This window comes from Xenopus laevis, chromosome 3S (assembly GCF_017654675.1).
Source record: "Xenopus laevis strain J_2021 chromosome 3S, Xenopus_laevis_v10.1, whole genome shotgun sequence".
NCBI lineage: Eukaryota > Metazoa > Chordata > Amphibia > Anura > Pipidae > Xenopus > Xenopus laevis.
The window spans coordinates 51684486-51707267 of NC_054376.1; the positions used below are offsets into that span (position 1 = coordinate 51684486).

The 22782-nt window shown below is 36.6% G+C and overlaps 1 protein-coding gene across 1 annotated transcript; it reads right to left on the minus strand.

Moving 5' to 3' along the window:
- Window positions 1-1801: 1801 nt before the first annotated feature.
- Window positions 1802-15819, minus strand: LOC108712320 (gliomedin-like). Its single transcript, XM_041588297.1, has 10 exons — window positions 15208-15819; window positions 15055-15106; window positions 11887-11904; window positions 10600-10707; window positions 9459-9596; window positions 8490-8615; window positions 7191-7274; window positions 6367-6492; window positions 3655-3805; window positions 1802-2699 (listed from the first exon to the last, which is right to left on the minus strand). Exons 1-10 carry the CDS (start codon window positions 15580-15582, stop codon window positions 2234-2236), a joined length of 1644 nt encoding a protein of 547 aa, XP_041444231.1. The 5' UTR covers window positions 15583-15819; the 3' UTR covers window positions 1802-2233.
- Between the last annotated feature and the right edge of the window lie 6963 nt (window positions 15820-22782).

Sequence of the window (22782 nt, forward strand, 5' to 3'; positions counted from 1 at the left end):
GATGGAGCTTGCTTGAACAAATTATGGATTGCACTGATATGAGCCTGTACTACATCTAGCAAGAACATTGGTTCTCAGGACACAGAGCTTGCTTACCCACATGCCCCCTACACCCTGGCCTTTCAAATTTCACTTCCACTTGTATATTACTGCAGAAAGCTACTTGGTCAACTTGTGTATCACAGGTATTATGGATGCATAATATATTTACATTTATCTAAACTGGTTTCCAAAATACTTTGCTGGGACACCATACATCGTTAAGGTGGCCATACATGGGCTGATAAAAGCTGCCGATAGACTGTGTTGGCAGCTTATTGATTGGGCCCTCCAGCTAGCTTCCCTGACAGATATCTGGTCAAAAATCTCCAGGTATTGATAGTACAAGTTTAAAATTCCTTCAGAGTAAGGACCGCAGTGGCTCATTAATGTGGTCCTCTCCCTTACAACCTGTATCTCCGTTGCTGTGATTCAATAGGGCCTAACGATTGGATCAGCCTGATATTGCCCACTTTCATTCCGGTGACAGTTCCACTCATTTCACAACCTTGCCAAATGAGCAGATCTTTTCATTTATTGCCAGCTTTAGATAAAACTGTACTAAATCTAACACCGTAAAAGTTGAGCGCATGATGGTAGGCAGTTTATCACTCGTTCATGTTCAGACAACGCTCTTCAATCAAGGAACAGCATGATTTATCCCCAATCATACCTTAAAAAAGCAAATAATTTTGAAACTAAATTTGCAAATGTAAAATTCAATATATAAATGTAAAATGAAATTCTGATTGCTAAAGAATGCAAAATAGAACTGCAAATATAAGTAGTCAGCCATAAAAGCATTTCAAAAAAGTGTGTTAGCAATGTGAATAAATATTATGGGGGAGGGCAATATCTGCTCTCTCTCCGTGTTAAAGGAACAGTAATGCCAAAAAATGTTTTTAAAGGAAAGACAATATAATGTACGGTTGCAGCATTATATTTTCCTTACTTTATGACACTTTAATTTTTTGGTGTTACTGTTCCTTTAAGGACCCGTAAGAACCTCTTTACCTGTCTGGTTAGAGAGCAATACATATAGGAGATTTCTCTGGACTTCTGGCAAATGTATTCAGCATTTGAACCCTCTTATATACATTAGGAAGAGCTGAAGTCCAATGCATGTTTTAGCATGAATTCCAAATAAAATTAAATCTCCAGTTATATTTAGAGTAATCTCAGAAGCAGTTATTTTTATAAGAGGAAAATGTGATTGACTCAATAAGTTTTACTTGCTGATTAGCAAATATACAGCAAGAGGTAATATATTTTTAGTTATCTGTTGATGGCATATCAGAACAAAGGCCAATTTACTGAAATTCAGAATTGTTATATAATCCTAACAAAGAATGAAGTAATTAGTCTTCATTAGCCATTCCCTTCTAGTTATAAACAAGTCCAAGACAGAGGTGAGTGACCTAAACATAATTTGATTTATATATGCTAAGTTTGTGTAATTTACATTGATAAATTAGGGGAAAAACCGCGTGGAATTTTTTGTGCATTTACATTAAACTGATCCTTAGGAAAAAAAACTTTCTGAAAAATATTCTTTAGAGTTCATTTTTGTTAAACTGTAAAATAGAAAATTCTTCTGGAGTCTCCAGTTTGATTTTGAATAGATCTGCCTTGGAAAGTTTTTGTAAGCATTCCAATTCTGTCCAAAATTTAAAATGCCAACATCTTCTTAAAATCAAATGCTTGATTTGCAAGAAGGTTTTCCTTTACAGACTTTCAATATTATAATAGGCACACCCCCAATGCCAAAAAATGTTAAAGCTTTTTGGAGTTTTTTTGTCAGTAGTTCTTTATTAAAATCAAGTCCCTTACATTTGTACAAATCTGCCAGGCATAATATATAATATGGTGTATTTTTCTCATCAAATAAATAACAGTGAATATTTTTGCATTTCTGACGTTGGACCAGATTCCGTTAAGTGAGAAAAAGTTATCTTGTGGTTTAACACGTGAAAACTCATGGAAGAGATTCAATTCGAGGAGAAAAAAAACTTCTCCAAATGAATTTCCACTTTTCTCACATAGACATCAATAGAGTTTTTGCTTGATAAACAGGGAGATATGTTTTTCTGAATTGAACTGCATCTCAAATTGAAACTTTTCTATGAGTTGTCTTGTGACAAACTTTTTTTTCTCCGTGAATTAAATCTGGCCCATTGTCATATAAAACAGAGAGTTATGTTCTGGATGCAAAATGTACAGGATAAAGCAATAAACATCCATCTTCCCATGTGTACAAATGTTGATCTTTGGGATTATATGAAAGCATTGACAAAACAGATGTTGAGGACCTAAAGTCAAAACTAGTTTCAACCTGCTTCCCCTTTAAGAGATTAAAAGCAAAGGTCACCCTCATATCCTTAGTATCCGTGACGTAAAGAATTCCACAAGCAATAAATGCATTGCCTGCCTTGGTCTTTGGGTAGGTAGTGTTGATGTGTTGTGTGATGGAGAAGGTTTTTTCATCCAGATGTGCTACCATGATGGTTTTTTCTATTTCAGAAGAGTAGATGATCCAGAGATCTTTTTCGTCAGCTGCTATGTGAAAGTAGGACTTGGAATTTGTGAACAGGTAACTGCGATTGTGATAAGCAGCATTTTGGATGCTCAGCGTTTGAAATGATTCCGTTTCAAGTTCATACCTGTTTGATGAAAATAGAATCACATAATAGAATTCAGGCTTAATATGTCAACTTAAATCGGCTCTCAGAGGCAAAATTCAGATTTATGAATTTTGTTTTTTCTTGTCAATTCAAATAAACTCAAAATATTACTAAACTGTAATGTTTGCTTATTTATTAAAAGAACGTGAATGCAAAAAACTTGATTGAATAAAACCTGTAAATTTGTATGATATTCATATTTTTCAATGGGTCTACAATATCTAAAAAAAAAAAACACGTTATCACTTAAATTTTGCCTAGGATAACTCCCATGGACTTCTACATGAACTCGGCAGCTTTTTAAATGCAGAGTTTTTAGGTACTTCGTAAATCTCTAAAACTTGAGTTTTTCAAACAAATTTAAATTTGAGTTTAGCACATAAAAAAACCTACCCACACCAAATTCTCCTTTTACATGTTGGTAAAAAAAAAAAAACACATATTCTTCCAGAATTTAGTATTTATTTTAGTTTAGAAAGAATTGTCTGATTAATGATATAGCCTAAAAAATGGCATCAATGTTGCATGCAATTTACTAAATAAATTGCACCAGCCCAGAAGTCTATAGCAGCTTCCCATCTTTAAGCTTGGTTGCCCATCTTTTGCCCGTCAGTGGTGCTACAATGCTTAATTATTTTTAAATACTTTGAATCGAATACAATCCAAATTCGATTCGAACAATCGAATACAGCCTATTCACTTGAATTTAAAAAATGTGATTTTTTTTTTTTTCAATAAATTTCGGTTGGTCTTTTTTTATTCAAATTTTGAGTTGATGGGAGTCTAAAAAAACTTCCATCACCTCATAATTCAACCCTTGATAAATCTACCCCTTAATGTCCTCTGAGCTGCTATTGAGAAGAGGGCACATGTTTTTAAATGATATCCTTTTTATCTTCAATGTTAGTGATGATTAAAGGAAGACTGCAATTACCTTACAATTTTGTCTGATCCTCCTTTGTGGTAATACAGTGATTTGTTGTACACTAAATGTCCACATCCTTGGTAAAACCAGCGAAGTTTGGTAGGCTTGTAGTTATCATTCAGAAGCTCTGTTAGATTTTCATATTGTTTTACTATCAGACCTGCACAAAGAGATTTATTAAATCCCAAACAGTGATAGAGAGAGATTGGGGAGTTATTAATTACTAATAAGTGGGGCAAGAAATTGGCGTAATTTATAACTGCAGTACAGTTGAAGTGGCACAAATTTGCCCCCAAATTATTGCATGAAAAAGCATCTCATTCATTTAAGGTATTTACCCCACATGGCACTCCTTGCACTTATACATAGTTATGCTCGGCCAACTTTGCCTCACCCTGAATCCTGTTGCAAAATGAAAAAAGTGCATCCATTGACGGAGAGGAACCCGGGAGCTATTGAAAGTTCCCAGAGAATCCTGTGTCAATAGAAGCAGTGACTTGCAGCCAAAGAATCTGGTACAGACAACCTTTTGGTGCTGAATTTTATATAGTCCTGGCAGAATTTGTAAAATATTAGATATTTCTGGAAAATATGAGTGCCCTTTAGTGCACAATAAATTGCATCCAGGATGCAGCATCCATGCTACAGGATCTTGACAAACTGGCAATCTGGGCAGCTAAGTGACAAATGAGATTCAATGTTGATAAATGTAAAGTCATGTACCTGGGATGTAAAAATATCCAAGCCACTTATACCCTTAATGGGACTGCACTAGGCAAATCCATTATGGAAAAGGACCTTGGAGTCCTTGTAGATGATAAACTTGGCTGTAGCAAGCAATGCCAGTCAGCAGCATCAAGGGCAAATAAGGTCTTGAGCTGTATTAAAAGGGGCATAGATTCACGGCAGGAAGCGGTCATTCTTCAACTGTATAGAGCACTGGTAAGGCCCCATCTAGAATATACAGTATTGGTCTCCATCACTCAAACAGGACATTATTGTATAAGAGAGGGTACAGAGAAGGGCAACTAAGCTGGTGAAAGGTATTGAAAATCTTAGCTATGAGGAAAGTCTGGCCAAATTGGGGATGTTCACGCTGGAGAAGAGGCGCTTAAGGGGAGATATGATAACTATGTATAAATATATAAGGGGATCATATAATAATCTCTCTAATGCTTTATTTACCAGTAGGTCTTTCCAGCTGACACAAGGTCACCAATTCCGATTAGAAGAAAAGATGTTCCGCCTAAATATTCGGAAGGGGCTTTTTACAGTGAGAGATGTGGAATTCTCTCCCTGAATCAGTGGTACAGGCTGATACATTAGATATCTTTAAGAAGGGGTTGGATAGCTTTTTAGCAAGTGAGGGAATACAGGGTTATGGAAGATAGTTCATAGTACAAGTTGATCCAGGCGCTAGTCCGGTTGCCATTTTGGAGTCAGGAAGGAATTTTTCCCCCTCTGAGGCAAATTGGAGAAGCTTCATATGGGTTTTTTGCCTTCCTCTGGATCAACTGGCAGTTAGGCAGTTTTAAAAAAAAAAAGTTTGAACTTGATGGATGTGTGTCTTTTTTCAACCTAAATTACTATGTAGTCATTTTAGTGTTCATATCATAATGATAACTGAAAACAGACAGATTGCCCTTCAAAAGTGTATCTATCCTTGAATGCTTGTAATAAGTGTCTGTGCATAAAACAAGTTTTTTTATCTGTTGAGAAAACCTTTTTTTGCATTTCATCCAGGGCTGTACTGACTTTGCTGGTTGCTGAAGCATGGGGAAAGCAAAAGAAATGTCATAACTATCTGTGAGCAAAAGTAGTTCAACTTTATAAATCAGGAAAAGAGTATAAAAAAAGTTTCAAGAATGCCAATCAGAACTGTGCAAACTCTGGTCAAGAATTGTAGAATTAAGGGCTTTGTTAGGTAGACCAAGATTTGAGACAAAACTACCAGGAAAATTTGTGGGGATGCAAAGAAACCCACACAATCAACTACTACTGAAACAAAGTGGTGTGGCCAATTCAGCACGCACAATACCTACGTTGTACTTGCATTAAAATGGGATGCATGGTAGAGCTGCCAGAAAAAAAGTTATTTTTTGCACCATTGCCACAGCCTGGAAGTATACCAAACATCAATTAGAAATGCCTCAAAACTTCTGCAACAAAATCATTTGGAGTGATGAGCAAAATTGAACTTCATGGTCCCAACTATAAATGCTCTATTTGGACAGGACTCAACAAGGCCATTAAAGTCTTTTGTCTGATCACTCGTTTCCTGAAAAAATGGTCCTTGTTATACAAATTCTGCAGGGGATATGTAAACGTATGGACTTAATTTTATCTGTCCCTTCTATAGTCCTCAATAGCTAAGTGCCGTAAACTTGAAAATCGGCATTAACATTTGGTTATTCCATATTTAAACCATCACTTGTAATAATTACGTACGCTTACCCCTTAATTTATTCAGCACAGAGCTGTCCAACCAGCAACAGTAGCTGCATTCTATAACAGTCTGTATTGTCAGGAATGCTGGGAATTGTAGTTTAGCAGTAGCTCTGGGAATACACTAGTGCAACTCTAGTTTAGACCAAAACCTATTTATTTCCTCTACCATTGTTTCACATAACCTCACAAGTTTTACATACTTTGCAGTTAGGGAAGCTCTAACCCCACTTTATTTAGTACTAATACTTACACATTTAACATGTTAAAATATACCTGAAAAATGGCCAGCAATCCATATTCGGTCATCACTTCGGTTTGAAGATTCCATCATCCAAGCTCCAAAAGTATCTTTGACTTTGGCAATATTAGTAGGACTTTCAATTGATTTTATGATACAATCTGTTGTAAAAAATTATATTATATAAAGGAGAACTAAAGCTTAAAAACAGAGTACGCTGGATGTGTTGTACATTATGTTTTGGGCTTCTTTACTTGTCCAAGCTGTCCACAGCCCTAAAACCTGGTGCCAGACAGGGTAGAAATCAGCCTGCTGAAATCCAAAGGCCGTCTTTAGCCCCTCACTGTTAGCACTATCCTCTTCTGTTTGCGCCTGAAAACCTTGAGTCAGCTCGGGCGTAAACATACTCGACAGATTTCTGCAAAGCTTTACATTTTGCGCCAAAATCTGCAGAGTTTGTTCGCACTGGAGCCAACACAAGATTTTCAGATGCAAACAGAAGAAGAGGATTTGGCTAGCGATGAGGGGCTGAAACCGGCCTGCGGATTTCGGCACCCGTCTGGCCTCAGCCTTAGCAGTTATGCTCTGTGCCACTTTCAGTTACTGAGTTTAGGGACCGAATAACTCAATACTGTATATATAAAATAGTCGCAATACAAGGCTGAACATGAGCAGTATGACTGATGATCAAAAGTGAGCCTAATAAGATCCAAGATGGTGAACTCCTGTGGCAAAATTTGAAGACATGTATGATAGTACAGTACTACTAAAATTCTCTGCAGTATATTCAGTATGTAAAATACAGCATTTCTCGTTATATTCATTGTCAGAGCTGCTTTAATATTAAATAAGGCTTTACCTCCTGGCTTTGGGTTATTTCCATTATTTGTCTCATTTGATTTCCCCACCATGGTATCATCGTTTGGTACAGCGCAGGACTCTCCTTTGAATAAAGTGTTAGAGAATTATTAGAGATTATTATTATTTGTACTCTTATTATGGTCACTACAAGCTTCAAGCCACCAACCCTCCCACCTGTCCAAAGGGCACAGTGTCCATTCAACCATCACACATGGCAGGGTAGTCAATTGAAAGCATCCATAGGCCAGATGTCTAAGTTTTGCCAGCCAATCACAGCACCCCAGTGTCAATGCATACTACAGCGTGTCCATTTTACCTTTGGCTAGCTGCCGCTGAATTGCTGTAGCTGCCCAGCTATTCCGTACAGTAATGAAAACCATCATTCACTGATGCAGTTTCTATTGGTCATTCAGGTGAAAATTATTTCAGCCAAAAAATTGTCCCCTGAGCCTTGTAAAATACTCAAAATCTAAAGTTCCCTTGTCTATCAGTATTGGTGCAGGAGTCAAGGACTGCTACCGCAGCTCTGCTTAACGTGATACTGACACTAAAAATGTTATTTCAAAATATTAATCTCCATGAAAGTTACCTATAGGTCATGTTGATCGTTTTTCGCTTTTGTAAGTAATTGTTATTTGAAGTTCCAAAACTTGACTGTTTTGTCAACCTGACTGTCCCTTCTCAACTTGTCAGTTTCTAATGCTAACGGACTCCTGCTGCACAAATATGGCAGCCCCCTCATAGGCGATTGCAGGGAGTCAAGCAGGTAATGTAAAAGCATCAGGCAGAAACTTTTATGGCAAAATGATAAATAGCATTCAAAGATAATGTTATGATTTATTATGTTTATTTTCTGGTGTCAGTATCTCAAGTCACCTGTGATAATTTGGGTTTTGGACTTCCATCCATATCTTGTAGGGGAAAATATACATACGTGTAAAGTTCAGGCTTGGTCTCAGCAACCAGAGCGATACAGAATAGGTTCGATAAGTTAAACCTGATATTGTCGAATTTATTCTCCTTCGTTCTTCTATATGTATCTCTCCTGTGTGCCCCTTAGTGCTTATATACTGAGCACTTGCGCCCCCAGGAGTATCGGATGAAAAAAACTTTCTTGCCATTCTGTACCTTGCACATCTGATTGGTGCACAAGGTAGTATTGCCCCTGACCTAACCCTCACTAATGCAGTCAGCTCTATGTATTCTCTTAACTAGGATCTTGTAATAGCTAAATGTGCATGCTTTTAAATGTGCTGGGATAAATGAGTAATACAGTTTGGAAATGTTACAATTTTACCAATGCATTTGCTGTTGAATTCTTGTCCGCTTTGCTTAGATTTTCCCTTTCCCTTCCTTCTGCCTAGAGGACCCTCAGGGCCTGGTGGTCCAGGAGGGCCAGGAGGTCCTGTATCTCCCTTGACACCTAAAATAAAAAGGATAGACCTAAATAACACATTTATGTATTATGGAATAGTTGAAAACATTCTGCCAAACTGACACATTCATTATCTTTGAAAAACCTGTTCTTGTCACTTGGAGACCCATTTATCAAAGGTTGAATTTTAGTGGTATTTTAGGTTTTTGAAACCACAATTAAACACTAATTCTCTTAAATCATGAATGGCATTAAAGTTGTCAAAAGATCCAAGTATAAAAAGTATGAAGGGGAAAAAAAAGATGAATGATGCGCTAAAGAATCCAAAAACATCTAAAAGTTCTAAAAATGTGATCAGCCCAACTCCCATTGACTTCTATAGGACCCTGACAACTTTTATCAGGTGAATTTTTGTATTAGAGTTTTCGTGGTTTTTATACTCAATGAATCTCAAATGTTTAGGGTTTGTAAGACATACAGAAAAAAACACGAGCAGATTAAAGCTGCCAATATCGGTCCTTTTGAGAGCGGATCTTTTCATGTATGGCCACTTTTAGATCTAAACATTTATATTGTCATTTTTACACACAATTGGCACAATTTAACCGCTTGCCTGTTGTTGAGCATACATTCTACAGCAGCAGCTCTCAAGGACTAGACTGCCAATGTTGTAAAATTGACAAATACTCTTCACCGTTTGATGGATGCTGTGCTGCATGGCAATGTCTAGCTTGGCAATATTAAAGAGCTGCATTGTGGTAAGGGTCAATGGTGCCATATATATATATATATATATATATATATATATATATATATATATATATATATATATATATATATATATATATATATTAAATATACCATATAATGGGATATAATATTGTAACATACCTTCAAGAAATACATCATTAGATGTATCACCTTTGTCTCCTTTATCCCCCTTTTCTCCGATTTTCCCTTCCATGCCATCATTTCCAGGAGGTCCAATTTCACCAGTGTCTCCCTTCTCTCCCTTAGGACCAGGTTCACCTTATGCATAAGGAAATTGTTATATTTCCATTTCATATTTGTTTTGTATTCTATTCAGTTTTTTTTATAAGGAAAACTGTTATCTTTAAAGCTCCAAATTACTGCAAGGCCATCTCCCACAGAATGCATTTTTATCAAATAAATCAAATTATAAAAAATAATTAGCTTTTTCTCTCTTGTACTTGATCCCATCTAAGATATAATACAGTGCATTCTTATTGGAGGCAAAACAATCCTATTGGGTTTATTTAATGTTTAAGTAGACAGAGTTATGATGGCCCAAATTACAAAAAGAACCCTTAGCCAGAAAACCCCAGGTCTGTATAATAAAAATCCACAAAATTATATCTATATTATAATTATTTCATATTATTATAAATGCCCCAAACTGTGTGAAAGAACAATGCACTTGCTGGGGACGTATTATATTGCATCTCGCAGTAATGACAGTAAATAACAGAAAATAAACTTACTGTGTTATATGCCATAATACAGAATATATATAGTCATTATAACCAACAATATTGTCATACGTTTTACATTGTAGGACTTCACAATCTGTGAATACAAAAAGCAGCTTACACAATATGCAGTCTGTGCTAAAGGGGAACTGTCAGATATAAACATATATTCAAAGTATTGTGGATGCGGAATTCATCTTTTTCACAATGGGGTTTTATAATGTTTCTCAACCTAAAATGTTTTTCTACTGCAAGTGATTCAAACATGCTGTGGGTCAGTAGTGCCCTGTAAATCACTGACTCATGCTGGACTCACGCCAGTTAGACCAGGTGAAATCTGCCACTGAATGAATTAGTTGTTTGCAGTCAGAAAAAAAGTTAGGCTGAGGAGGATCTCACAAATAAATCATTAACTATATGAACAGTAACAGCATTTAAAAACAAAGGCTTTATGTTAAACAGATTTATTAAATATCCACTACAGTTTCATTTTGACACCATTTTCAGATATTTTGTTTACATTTTCTTTTAAAGATTGTTACCCATTTTTCCTCTTCTTCCATTTTCCCCTGGTTCCCCTTTTTTTCCTGGTAAACCTGGAAATCCATCAGAGCCATTGTAGCCAGGTAATCCACCAAACCCAGGTGGTCCTAACAATAAACACATATTCATTTATAGCAAATACTTTATTGTAAATTTTTTCATCAGCCTAGCCAGGGCCGTCATTGAGGAGGTACAGGAGGGACTGCGGACAGGGGCCTGGGCAAGTAGCACAAAACGTACTGGCATAACTTACATAGAAACTTACAAAACTTGTGTATTAAGCAATAACAATGCAATGAGTATTGTGATGGAATTTGCTCTTTTTTGGGTAAAACGGTATGCCAAACATTTTTGTACTATGTGTTTGTGTTTATTGGAGGACCCATGCAAATAACTTTTGAGAGAGCTCCAAGATTTATGATGACACCTAGCACAGTCCATAGTCCACAGTCCCACTGCTAACATGTTAAAGGAACAGTAACACCAAAAAATGAAAGTGTTTTAAAGTAATGAAAATATAATTTACAGTTGCTCAACTTCACTCTTTGATAAATATACCCCATAGTCTGTTTTTTTAGCCATGAGGCAGGTACCTGATATCACAATTGCTCTCAACCTATAAGGTATGTCGATTTGCAGGATCAGCAATTTGTTGCCCTCTAAACCTTCTCTGGAAAGCTCAAGAGCAAATGTATGAATGAGTGTCATGGGACAAACCAATCCAATTGTTTTAGAATCAATGTATTAAATCAAATATCAAATCATATTGATTAGTTCAGAATTGATCAGATTTCAACAATCAACTTGGAAAGTGGGTGTGATCATTGCCTATATCTAATTAAAATTCGACTTCTCAGACCAGTCATTTTTTTTGGCTGAAAATAATTAAATACCAGCTTTGATCAATATTTACTACTTGGAACAGTCCCATTGGATTTTGAATGTCTGGCAGTTCTATCAGGATCACAAAACTGACTTTGATCAATCTGACCCTAAATATTTGGTTGTTGCTGGTAGACATAAGGATTTTTAAATGCATAGATAGGTGTTGGTAAAAAATAGATCATCCTGCTTTAGAAATGAATCTTTGAGTAGGGAGAGGGCTCTTAGTATGTGCATCATTAATGGAAAGAAGCGTGCTCTTCAAAACCATGGCCATATTTATACATTCTACATTTATTAGATGGTTACGAAATTATCTGAATAATCATTAAATAATGCTTACAATGTACAATACAAGTTCTAAGAATAACTAGGGCACAATCTCAAAGTATGGACATTCTTACCTTGAGGCCCAGGAGGCCCTGCAAAAAATATAAAAGCATTTTATATATAAAATATAAACTATATATAAAAAAATATATACAGCATTTATGACACTTAAATTGTTAATGTATGTAAAATGGAAAATACTTATAAATATATTATAAATGTATATACATACATTATTACATCCTTTTCCAAAGGAAAAATATATACTTTCTAAAGGTATACTGTTATTAAATATTTTCCCCATTGGCCTCCACCTTTTATTTCTTTAAACAAGCTCTGCTATTTCTGTTTCTCTAGAGGTTTTTATTTGAGACAATTGATTTTATTTTTCCTGGCTCATCTAAACTTTAGGGCAATTGGCACAGGGAAATAATTTCCACCACTTCCCTAAAGCCAATAACAAACAAGACTCCATCTCTGACCGACCCATTATGCTAGTGAATGACAAAAGCCCTATTGAACACATGTAATGGTGACAGCCAAAACACTAGAGCAATTGAATGCCCCAACCACAATATCTAATATCCAAAACCACACTTTTTATTTCCTGGTAATGCATTGTAAAATATGTTGGCACAACTCTTTTTGTCCACAAAATGTTCCTACTGTGTTAAGTTGTCTTTATACTTAAAACCAAGTTACCAAATTGTTTTACTATAGACCTCATTAGAACAATAATAAGCTGTCAGAAGCAGACTGTGTTCTGTTAGGAGAATGTTGTTACATGGTTTCTTAAACTAAATATTTATACTAAAGTCCATGTCTGTGCAGCATAAGTTTGGCAGCCTGTCTATCATCTTATATGCCACCCCACCCTCTTTAACTCACCCAGGAGGATGTCCAAGCTGGGGTGACATAGGCCATAGTACAAACATAGTACAAACTGAAGAATGATATAAAACAGTGAAATTATAATAATAACAACCAAGTAGGGATGCACCTAATCAAGGATATGGTTCAGGATTCGGGCAGGATTCAGCCTTTTTCAGCAGAAGTCGGATTTAGCTGAATCCTTATGCCTGGCCGAATCTGAATTTGCATATGCAAATTAAGGGCAGGGAAGGAAATCATGTGACTTTGTTACAAAACAAGGAAGTAAAAATGTTTTCCCCTTCCCACCTAATTTGCATATGCAAATTAGGATTCCGATTCGGTACGATATTCGGCCAATCTTTCTCAAAGGATTCGGGGGTTCAGCGGAATCCAAAATAATGGATTCCGTGCATCCCTATAACCAAGTGAACAAACATGAATAATACATACAACATTTTTAATTGCTCACCTAAAACCACAATGGCCTACCAGCCATGCCACCACCATCTGCAACAGCATGGGATGGGCAAGAGTAGGCACCCAAAATAGCTTGGTCCTGGGACCCATTGCCCAATAAGACCATACACCCCCATTAGCACAATTTCACAAAAAGTTGGCACGTAAGCCTCTGAAGCAAGCTTTCCTCCAAGCTGTGGCAAAGTAAGCAAAACCATATGGCCACTTGCAACTTCACATGGTGGGAGGGCAGTTGCTGTTCTCTGTGCCATTGGAACAAGAAAGACCCCTCTACTAATTAGTACTACTGCTCTACCTGCCCTACATCCTGTTGCACTAGCACTCACTTATTAACTGCTTCCCTACATGCTTCTGCAAACCAGTGCATGTTACCTTGTTTTGTCTGCTGTACTTCCGAGCCCAGTCAAAGTTCCTTTGCCTCATGCTGCGCTCACAGCTCCATAGTAGATTGGCACAGATAGGACAATGGCAGTTATTTTTATGTAATGGCAGAATTTTTATGTAATCTGTTTGATTGATGTATACAACTTTTCTGAAAAAAACTGCCTTCCTATATTTTTATCTCACTTCTCTATTTATAACTTTAAAATGAAGTACCATTTTTACCAGCCAACTCTAACAGACCTGTGGATAGCAGTCCTTAAATACTTGTGAATAATAGCAGCTAAATTAGTGATGGTTGCCTATGCCCAAATCTTTTAGGTCAACCTTTGTGTAACGTCTATGTTTTTATATGTCTGTATAGATTCTAAACCCTTAGTAACCAAGTAACAAGCAACAGCAGTACAAAATAAGCAAAAGTGCTTCAGCCTCTGTAACACTAACAAATTATTTATTAAATGTTAAATTATTTGGATTATTTGGTTTCAGACTCTCATTTTGCAAAATAATAGATTTACATAGTAACACAGTAGTTTAAGCTTAGAGAAAGGCATGTGCAAAAAGGTTCAACTCTACGATCATGAACCAGCATTAAAAAACTTTATTTGTGCTGAGTTAATAACCATCAATAATGTTCAAGGCATTCTTTTGTCATTACAGAGAAACAGAAAATAAAAAGTTGTTTTTTTCAGGGACTCTCTCTCTAAAAAGTTGGAAAAAATGTAGTTACATTTTGATTCCATACTACCCAGTATATACAGGCCTCTCTGCTTTCCTCCACTGCTGCGATTGTAGCAAATCTTCCCTTAAAAAGGTAAGGGCTGATTTATTACCTTTCAATTTTGCCATATTTGGCAGGTTTTAAATTTTGAGATCCTTGTTTTTTTTTTTTTGTTTCTCATAATTTCCTTTGCAGAAGAAACATTAATAAAAATGGGTCACAAAAAGAATCAATCAATAATTACAGTAAAATTTGATCCCCTTCGAAATAATCAGCCCCTTTGCGTTCTGAATATCCTCAATCCTTGATCAAAGAATCAGTATCATATCAATGATCAGTAAACTACAGCCTAAAGACTTGTCAACACATTAAGGTGCCTAGTTAAGATCATTTTTTTTAGCACAGGCAATCAGTGCCAAAACCATGAGCAATTTTAAATAGGCCCCCAAATGTTGGAGAGATATCAAAACATATGATTATTCATTAGCAGCACTTTGTCTTTTCTTATTGCCACTGGCAGTTATGCAATTTTTGGTGATTTAGATACCACTCACAAAGAGAATCTCCTTACTGGAAGAAACTAGAATTAAATATATTTGGTTATGCAACAAATTTCGACATTTGGGCCATACCTATCTTTGGCTGATTTTCAGAGCATTCAGGTTAGGGTTTCAGATACTAGATCCCAACATTTTATGTAATACTTTGCATTTTCATACTTGCTAAAAAGGTGCCGTGAAACGGTTGTTGGAACAGTGGTATCATGATTTGAACAATAAGCTCTGCATACCTGTTAAACAGATTCCTTTTGTGCTGTTGCATAAATCTAGCATAAGCCGAACCTATAGATTGAATTTATAAAAAAAAAAAACATCCATTGTTAATTATAAGAAATCACAAAACAACCTACTGTGGACAGTTTTACCCTGCTGTATGTTCTTACCGGAACCATGGAATAGGTCATCATCATAAGCGTGTCTTCATTTTCTGCTCTGACATAGTTTTCTGGTTGCTTGTGATGTTGACTTCTCTTGTTTCTGTAAATCTGTGAACCACTTTCTTCTGGCAAGTCCTCTTTTAGCTCTGAGATAAGCTTGGTTAGGTGTGAAGTCACCATGTCCTCTTGAGACAGTGCTTGATATGCTTCCAGTTCCTGAATTCTAGAGGTAAGATCTCTCCATTGTAGAAGAACAAAGATGGTTCCACATGTATTGATTACAGTAAACAATGCTAGCACACCTATGAACGTTTTTAGTGCTACACCAATCCTCCCTCTATCAGACCCGGCTATTAAGCTTACAACTTTTTGTGTGCCCATTCCAAGTTCTGCACCACAAGTATTGTGTTAGCGTTGAGTTATTTTCTTTCTTCAGACTTCAGTGAGTGCGGCAGTGTCTTCATCTGGATACAAAGAACTTTTCATAAGTGTGTCTGAATTCTGCTTTAAATGCCTTGGGTTGCCGTGGGCTGTTTGACCATAATTTTACTTTCAGATCCAAGTTAATGATGTAGAAATGATGCTTGAGGCGTGTGTCTTGGAGAGCAAAGGAGGGGCTATGTAAGGCAATAGTTTCTTGGAATCTGCAGCAAAGTCTGAGTTTTACTCATACAGAATGAGCAGCCAAATCTGAACAATAAGTACCTGACAGTAATGCCTCTCACTGAAATATGAACTTTGTCCAGTCTGATATATAAAAGTAAGCATCGTCAGTAGCAATTTACAGTTTAGATGTAAAAAATAGCTGGGAATTACAGTCTTCACAATTATTTCTACCTTAAGACAAATATGATATGAGACATTGTGCCTAATAGTGTATATGCTGATTACAGTTCTTAAAAAGGCAAAATATTAGCCAGTAATAAACCATGAATCAAAATCTATTTAGTGGCTTTTACTGTTTGATCATTGGGGTATCTGCACCAACATAAGCCCCATGTTGGCCAGTAAACATCTTTACAGACCCTTTTTAAGGGATTTCTAGCTTGAAGGATTTTTTCCTAAAGATAAGTATATTATGAGTTTTATGAGCACATGTAAAAGTAATGTATAATATTGCAGTAAATTTCTTTAATTTGCCTTTGTTTTACTGAAATAGTAATTTCACATTCATCTTAGCATTTAATTTAACGTAGCATATTTATTCTCCGTCTGGATTGGTTTTAAATCTGTATATTGTATATAAGAACACAACCTCCTCGGCTCTAGGAGTATGACCAGTGTATAATCTTCTGAGTGGAAATCAAGGGAGAAAAGACAACATTAGGGGGCCCATTTACTTGAGTGAAGGAATAGAATAAAAAAAACTTCGAATTTCGAATGTTTTTTTTTGGCTACTTCGACCATCGAATTGGCTACTTCGACCTTCATCTACGACTTAGAATCGAACGATTTGAACTAAAAATCGTTAGACCATTCGATAGTCGAAGTACTGTCTCTTTAAAAAAAACTTCGACCCCCTACTTCGCCACCTAAAACCTCCCGAGGTGCCATGTTAGCCTATGGGGAAGGTCCCCATAGGCTTTCTATCAATTTTTTGGTTGAAGAAAAATCGTTCGATCGATGGTTTAAAATCATTTGAATGGATTTTTCGCTCAATCGAACTATTTGCAGTAAATCCTTCGACTTCGATATTCGAAGACGAAGGATTTACATTCGGCAGTCGAATATCGAGAGTTAATTAACCCTCGATATTCGACCCTATGTAAATGTGCCCCTAGGACTTTGCACTAGGCATTGAAGCCACTAAGAGGCTTGCTCATAAACATAAACATGATGCCATGATCTACATACTTTCCTGTACAGACATGACCTCAATTTACCCAAAACCCTATCCACATTAGGGTTACCTTTTCTTTTTTGGGTTCCACAAATAAATAGAGACCTTTGGCAGGGTTATAGGCTTTAATACAGTTTTTCACATTAGTGGTTAAGATTTCATGTTTCTATAAAGGTTAAAACTTCACTGGTGAAGAGATGACAGCAAGACATAAAGAGACAATCTACCAACATGAGAAAGTACAGTCCAAATGGGTCTATTTTATATCCAATCTCCGGTGGGGATGAGACGTTATTCCAGTTTAATTGTAATAGGTGCTACTCCAGGGACAATGTTTTAAATGTTTCTTTAACAAAGCTTTTGTAACCTTTTACATAGGTTCCAATATTGTTTTTCAAGTACATTTGTACTTTATGGAAAATTTTGTATCCAATAAAATAAAAAACAAATACTTTGCTAGTTTGTTTATGCTGCCTCACTTAAGCTTGGGCAAAACATAAAGTCACAGGAAAAAGTTGGTGTGTACTAGGAGATTTGGTCTGCCCAGGCTATATGGAATACCCTTACTTTGCCGCCTTTCATGTGCTGTGTTTCATGCACATTTTAGATTAAGACCTTAGCAGTGAAAAGGGTACCTCTCATCTGGAAAATGAAAATGCATGACTGGAGCTTTTACTTCTTTTCACCGCTTCCTAGCATAGGTGGAGGGTAATTGTTGTGCTTGGGGAAGCTACAGAAAAAAATCCCTGTTTTGTTTGAAGGGGAGGGCATTTTTTAGCAGCTTTATGCACAAAACATCTTAATGCCCTTAAAATATTGATAATGAGTGAGTGCAGAAGACCTTTTGTCTTTGTATGTATTTTGTTGGTCCCACCCTCAGTGGGAGTCACACAATGCCCAGCCAGTCTGCACTGATGAAAACATGGAATCACTGCTAAAAGCCCTAGAAGTGGTGTCATCCCAACTCAAATCATGTGGATACATCACAACTTGTTGTGCATTATCAAATGTATACTACTTTTGCATCTGTATCGGCCCATCCCAATGTAATTATGCCAGATGCAACTTAGTGTGCAGCCACAGTAACACTGGAATTGTGGTGGGTGAAATGGCAGTTTGCATAATCAAGCCTAAGGTCTGAGGCTGAAAGGATGCAGACAGATTGTGTTAGTCTTTAGGAAAACCTGGTCAAATAGGCACACATAATTTGCTCAGTTGTGCCAAGATGCTGCTGCTAAATGATGCATCATTGTGTTCTTAGAAGACATTAGAGTAGATGTAATAGGAGGGAAAAGTACAGAAACAGAGGACCTTAACTACCAAAAGTGAACAAGGTGCAAAATTCAAATACCCAGAATTCTAGCACCACTGTGCCAACTGCTAAATGTTGTTCCTTATGTAAAGTGCAAGCAATGCATCAATATTGTTGCAATATTTTGCACCCCCTTGTAAATTGCAAGTCCTATTATTGCAAGTTTGCAACCTCTCGAAGACTCAAGAGGAAGATGGTCCATTAAAGTGGCGCAGACAATTATTCTCAAAGGTATGAATGATCTCAGTATTGCTTAAAATGTGAGTTGCAGCAAAAATACTTGATGATAAAACAGTACTCTATGTTACTCATCATTATTCCTCCTCCCATTGAATGTCATGTTAGTTGATTGAGGAGATTATTTCCTTGACTGCACAAATTAGATGAAATGCATGCAAATGATCATTGCTGATCAGTGGGCAATTTATGTGCATGTTTCACACAGGCTAATATAAAAAACAATATGGCAGCCTTGCAGAGTATAGAAAAGTGTTATGAGGATATTGCTTTAGCAGATCAGGATGGACAATGACAGACTGTAGCACAACGGGGCATGTAAGTGTAGTGTACAAAGACTTTCATTACTGACAAAGAAATATTGTACAATACTGGCAAATTATGGATTCGTAACACAATTAATGCAGTGTGTAACCATTTTCTTGCTGAGTAAATTCATCCCTGTTAGGTGAACTGTTTAATAAGTTTATCTGCCATCAAAACTCTAAACCAGACTCAGGGGCACATTTACCTAGGGTCCAATATCGAGGGTTAATTAACCCTCGACATCGACGTCAAAGTAAAATCCTTCGAATATCGAAGTCGAAGGATTTTGCGCTATTCCTACGATCGAAGGAATAATCGTTCGATCGAACGATTAAATCCTTCGAATTGAACGATTTGTTTCGAACATTGGCCTCGGTAGGTTTTAGGTGGTGAACTAGGGGGTCGAACAAATTTTTAGAGACAGTACTTTGACTATCGAATGGTCGAATAGTCGAACGATTTTAAGTTCGAATCGTTCAATTTGAAGACGAAGGTCGTAGTCAAAGGTCGAAGTAGCCCATTCGATGGCCGAAGTAGCCATATTCGAAATTCAAACTATTTTTCCTCTATTTCTTCACTCGAACTAAGTAAATGGGCCCCTCAGAGTCTAATGTTACATTGCTTAACTGTTTTTGGAAAGACTCCCTGAATCAATCACAGTTCAGTGAATAAAGGTGGATTTAAAGTAACTGCTGGTTGTTTTGAAAATGTACTGTATCTTTGTTGATTTATAAATGTCAGCTTGGCCTTTTTAACCAATGAAGTTTTTTCCCATTTGATAATTATATTTGTTTCTAAATTAACTATTTATTATATCAACAGGCAATTTATAATTAGATTAGTATCTTGTTTTCAAGAGGCATCTGTCCTCTCTGTCATCAATGAAATCCATGTGTCTGAATGGGATTTAAGTCATTCTGCAGTTGGTCTCTTCTGAGTGAATAACATGGCGTGATTTAAACAGCTTCCGTATGTATGAATTTGAGCCAAAAAATGGCAGGAGTGTAATTGTCTGTCTGCCTGCTGATTATTACCCATTTCATATAAAATTATGGTTTTCTTTGTTTAGAATTATTTTGAAATCTCATTTATGGGTAATTTTGCAAAACCCAAACAATAAAACACATTTCCATACCATGATAACTCATCTAGAATATACCATTACATACTTATAGCCAATGAGAGCATTATAATGTTTACTGTATATATGCAAGCAAGACCAATGGCTAACTTTTATAATATCAGACACAAAATATGTTTCTATAAAACAGCCTAGACCTTACTGATGTTAATGATCCTTTTATATATTAGTAAGCATGAAGGTTAGTTGCATCCTTTAACCCCGCAATGAATATCTTTTTAGTCAGCCAACAGAAGAATGGGGAATGGTCTGGCTTGGGGGTTTTTCAAAAAAAGGGACAACACACATAGATGCATACACATACATTCTTCAACACTTTTATAGAATAGAATATTGCTCTCTTTTATGTTTATGAGGCTGATGGCTCATTCAAATTCAAGTGAGAAACAATGAGGGGAGATTTCTTGGGTAACACGTCCCTGTTTCCTTGTATTATACATTCTTGCAGAGCAGAATACTGGGCAGTCATAGAAATATAAGGCTATATAAACATGTAGAAGCTACAGTGCAATCTCTTTATTCAATCCCCTTTCCTCTTTTGCAAGTCAAATTTACTGGGATGGTATCCAAACCCTTCTGCTTGCATGCCTTTGTGTGCTTTATCTACCATTTCTTCCTTAGATTCCAATAATTGCCAAAATGTCAGCACATGGAATATTGCTGGCAGGCTCTTTAGTATGAAGCATTTATTATCTGGAAATATCCACATCATGCCTAAAGGGAAATTTGTAACGGAACAAACAGCTCAGTCCAACATAAATAAATCCAAAACAGCTGAACCACTAAAAAGCACTTAGGAATTATATAACCCTGAAAATTAAAATGTGCTTCCCAACCAAATAAATTTATACAGGAGAAAATGGGATAAAGGAGCAACAAATATTCTAATTCTGCATAATATATACAAATACTGTAGATGTGAATTAATTAATCCACCTATGTTAATATAAAATTATAAGCACACTCTGTGAGTATAAAAGAAGTCCAGGATTAGAACATGTTTATTTAACCTCCCGCAAGTTTATCATGTGCAAAATCAATCCCAACCCCAAATCATCACATTCATAGTTAGGAGGAAGTGTTTCTCTTTCCAGGTTAGTGTTCCCTGGCAGTTATGTAATTGTCCAACAATGGCAGGTGTCCCTAGCATTCCAAAGGGGAGTCATTATGTGTTTTTGTCCCTTTGGAGGGTTTTTTTGGCGCTGAGGGCCTGAGGGAGAGGTAGAGTAAGTTTAGATAATGTAAGGAATGATTTTGTGATAGTTCACTCTATGGTTTAGGCTTAGGGTAGTTAGTAGAGAGACTTGAGGCTCCAATGGGGAGACCAGGAGGTTTGGTACCCCCACAATGTCACCCTCCAGCACAGGGTAAGTACCACTGTGATCATCTACTGAGTGCTACCTTGAGTTGTAGGTAATGCACTGCCTACGAGTAATACCATCAATGGAAGTAACTATCAGAAGAAACTGTGAAGTTATTGAATATTGTATTATTTGTAAAGTAACTCCAAAAATACTGCTTAATATCCAGAAAATAAAGCAATAACTATTTGTTTTGAAAACAATTGGAGCTCATGATTTAAAAAGATCTCTTCTGTGTGTTTGTAGTCAGTGTGTTTAACCTTTCTTCCATCCTAAAGTGAAGGTCCACCTAACAGAAAGAGTCCTGTATAACACACATTCTCTACTGGGCATTGCAACTGGCCAAGTCAAAGTTAGGTAAGAACCAGCAAGGTCCTAGCTACCAAGAAGGAGTTTACCTTCAAAAAAGCATTTTTGAAGGTACACTACATAAATATAGGAGGTAATTTCAATGTCAAGTATCAATGGTGATTTTTATATAGGAATCAGTTTCAGTATCATGTGGTGTTCCCCTTACGCCCACTTCTTTCTGATGCTGAATGGAACCCTCTTGTTTGCTCCTCCAGCTTCTACATTGAACATACAGCATTCGTGCATCAAAATCTTCTCAATCCTCGGGGGCCCTGTCAAAGTGAATATTTGGGACTGGTAAGATATGAACTACATTAAAAACTTTTACTTTCAGTGGTACAAGGGGCCCTATCCCAAACCAATAAAAACAGCCCCAGGGAGATATTTCCTCCACAAAAATTGTTGTCTGCGATGGCATGGAATTTTAAAAGGGGTGTCTTGGATACTTTTGGCCATATAGGCTATTTGTTATCATTATATTTCCTGAAATAAAGTGGGAGTGAGATTATTCATATCACCTTGAGTATTTACAGTCTAACAGAGGCTTCTTTATAATGATGTTTTTTTCTGAATTTCTGTGCCACACACATAACTCAGTATCAGTAAATCCACCAACCTCCATTACAGTGAAAGCAAAAAATGAAATGTGTAATGGAGCAGAAATCCTGCTCCTGCAGCGAAACAAATACATCCTCACACATTTTTGGCTGGTGAATACATTGTACTGTTCAACAGTGGATCGATTGTGTTGCAAAACTGCATAATAAAATAACTGAGTTCCATATGAACATCCGGAATGATTAATGATTTTACTGCTCATGGTCTGAAAACCCCTTAATTAGTTATATTCAACTGTTTAGGCTAGTAACACGCTAAGATTCTGGGAGATTTAGTCACTTGGCAACAAATCACCTCTTCTTCGGGCAACTAATCTCCCCAAAAAGCCTTCCCGACGGCTAGAATATGAATCACTGGCAGGATGGCACTCGGAGCGCATTGTTTCCGAGGTTGCCTGAAGTTTCCTTGTGAAGTA

What these genes read in the sequence shown, in the direction of transcription:
- LOC108712320 (XM_041588297.1), bottom strand. Translation starts at nt 15,582, where the DNA reads ATGGGCACACAAAAAGTTGTAAGCTTAATAGCCGGGTCTGATAGAGGG. An exon ending in TAATGATGTATTTCTTGAAG is followed by an intron (nt 8,616 to 9,458) that starts GTATGTTACAAT and finishes TTTTTATTTTAG; the next exon opens with GTGTCAAGGGAGATACAGGA. An exon ending in AAATAACCCAAAGCCAGGAG is followed by an intron (nt 6,493 to 7,190) that starts GTAAAGCCTTAT and finishes TTTTTACAACAG; the next exon opens with ATTGTATCATAAAATCAATT.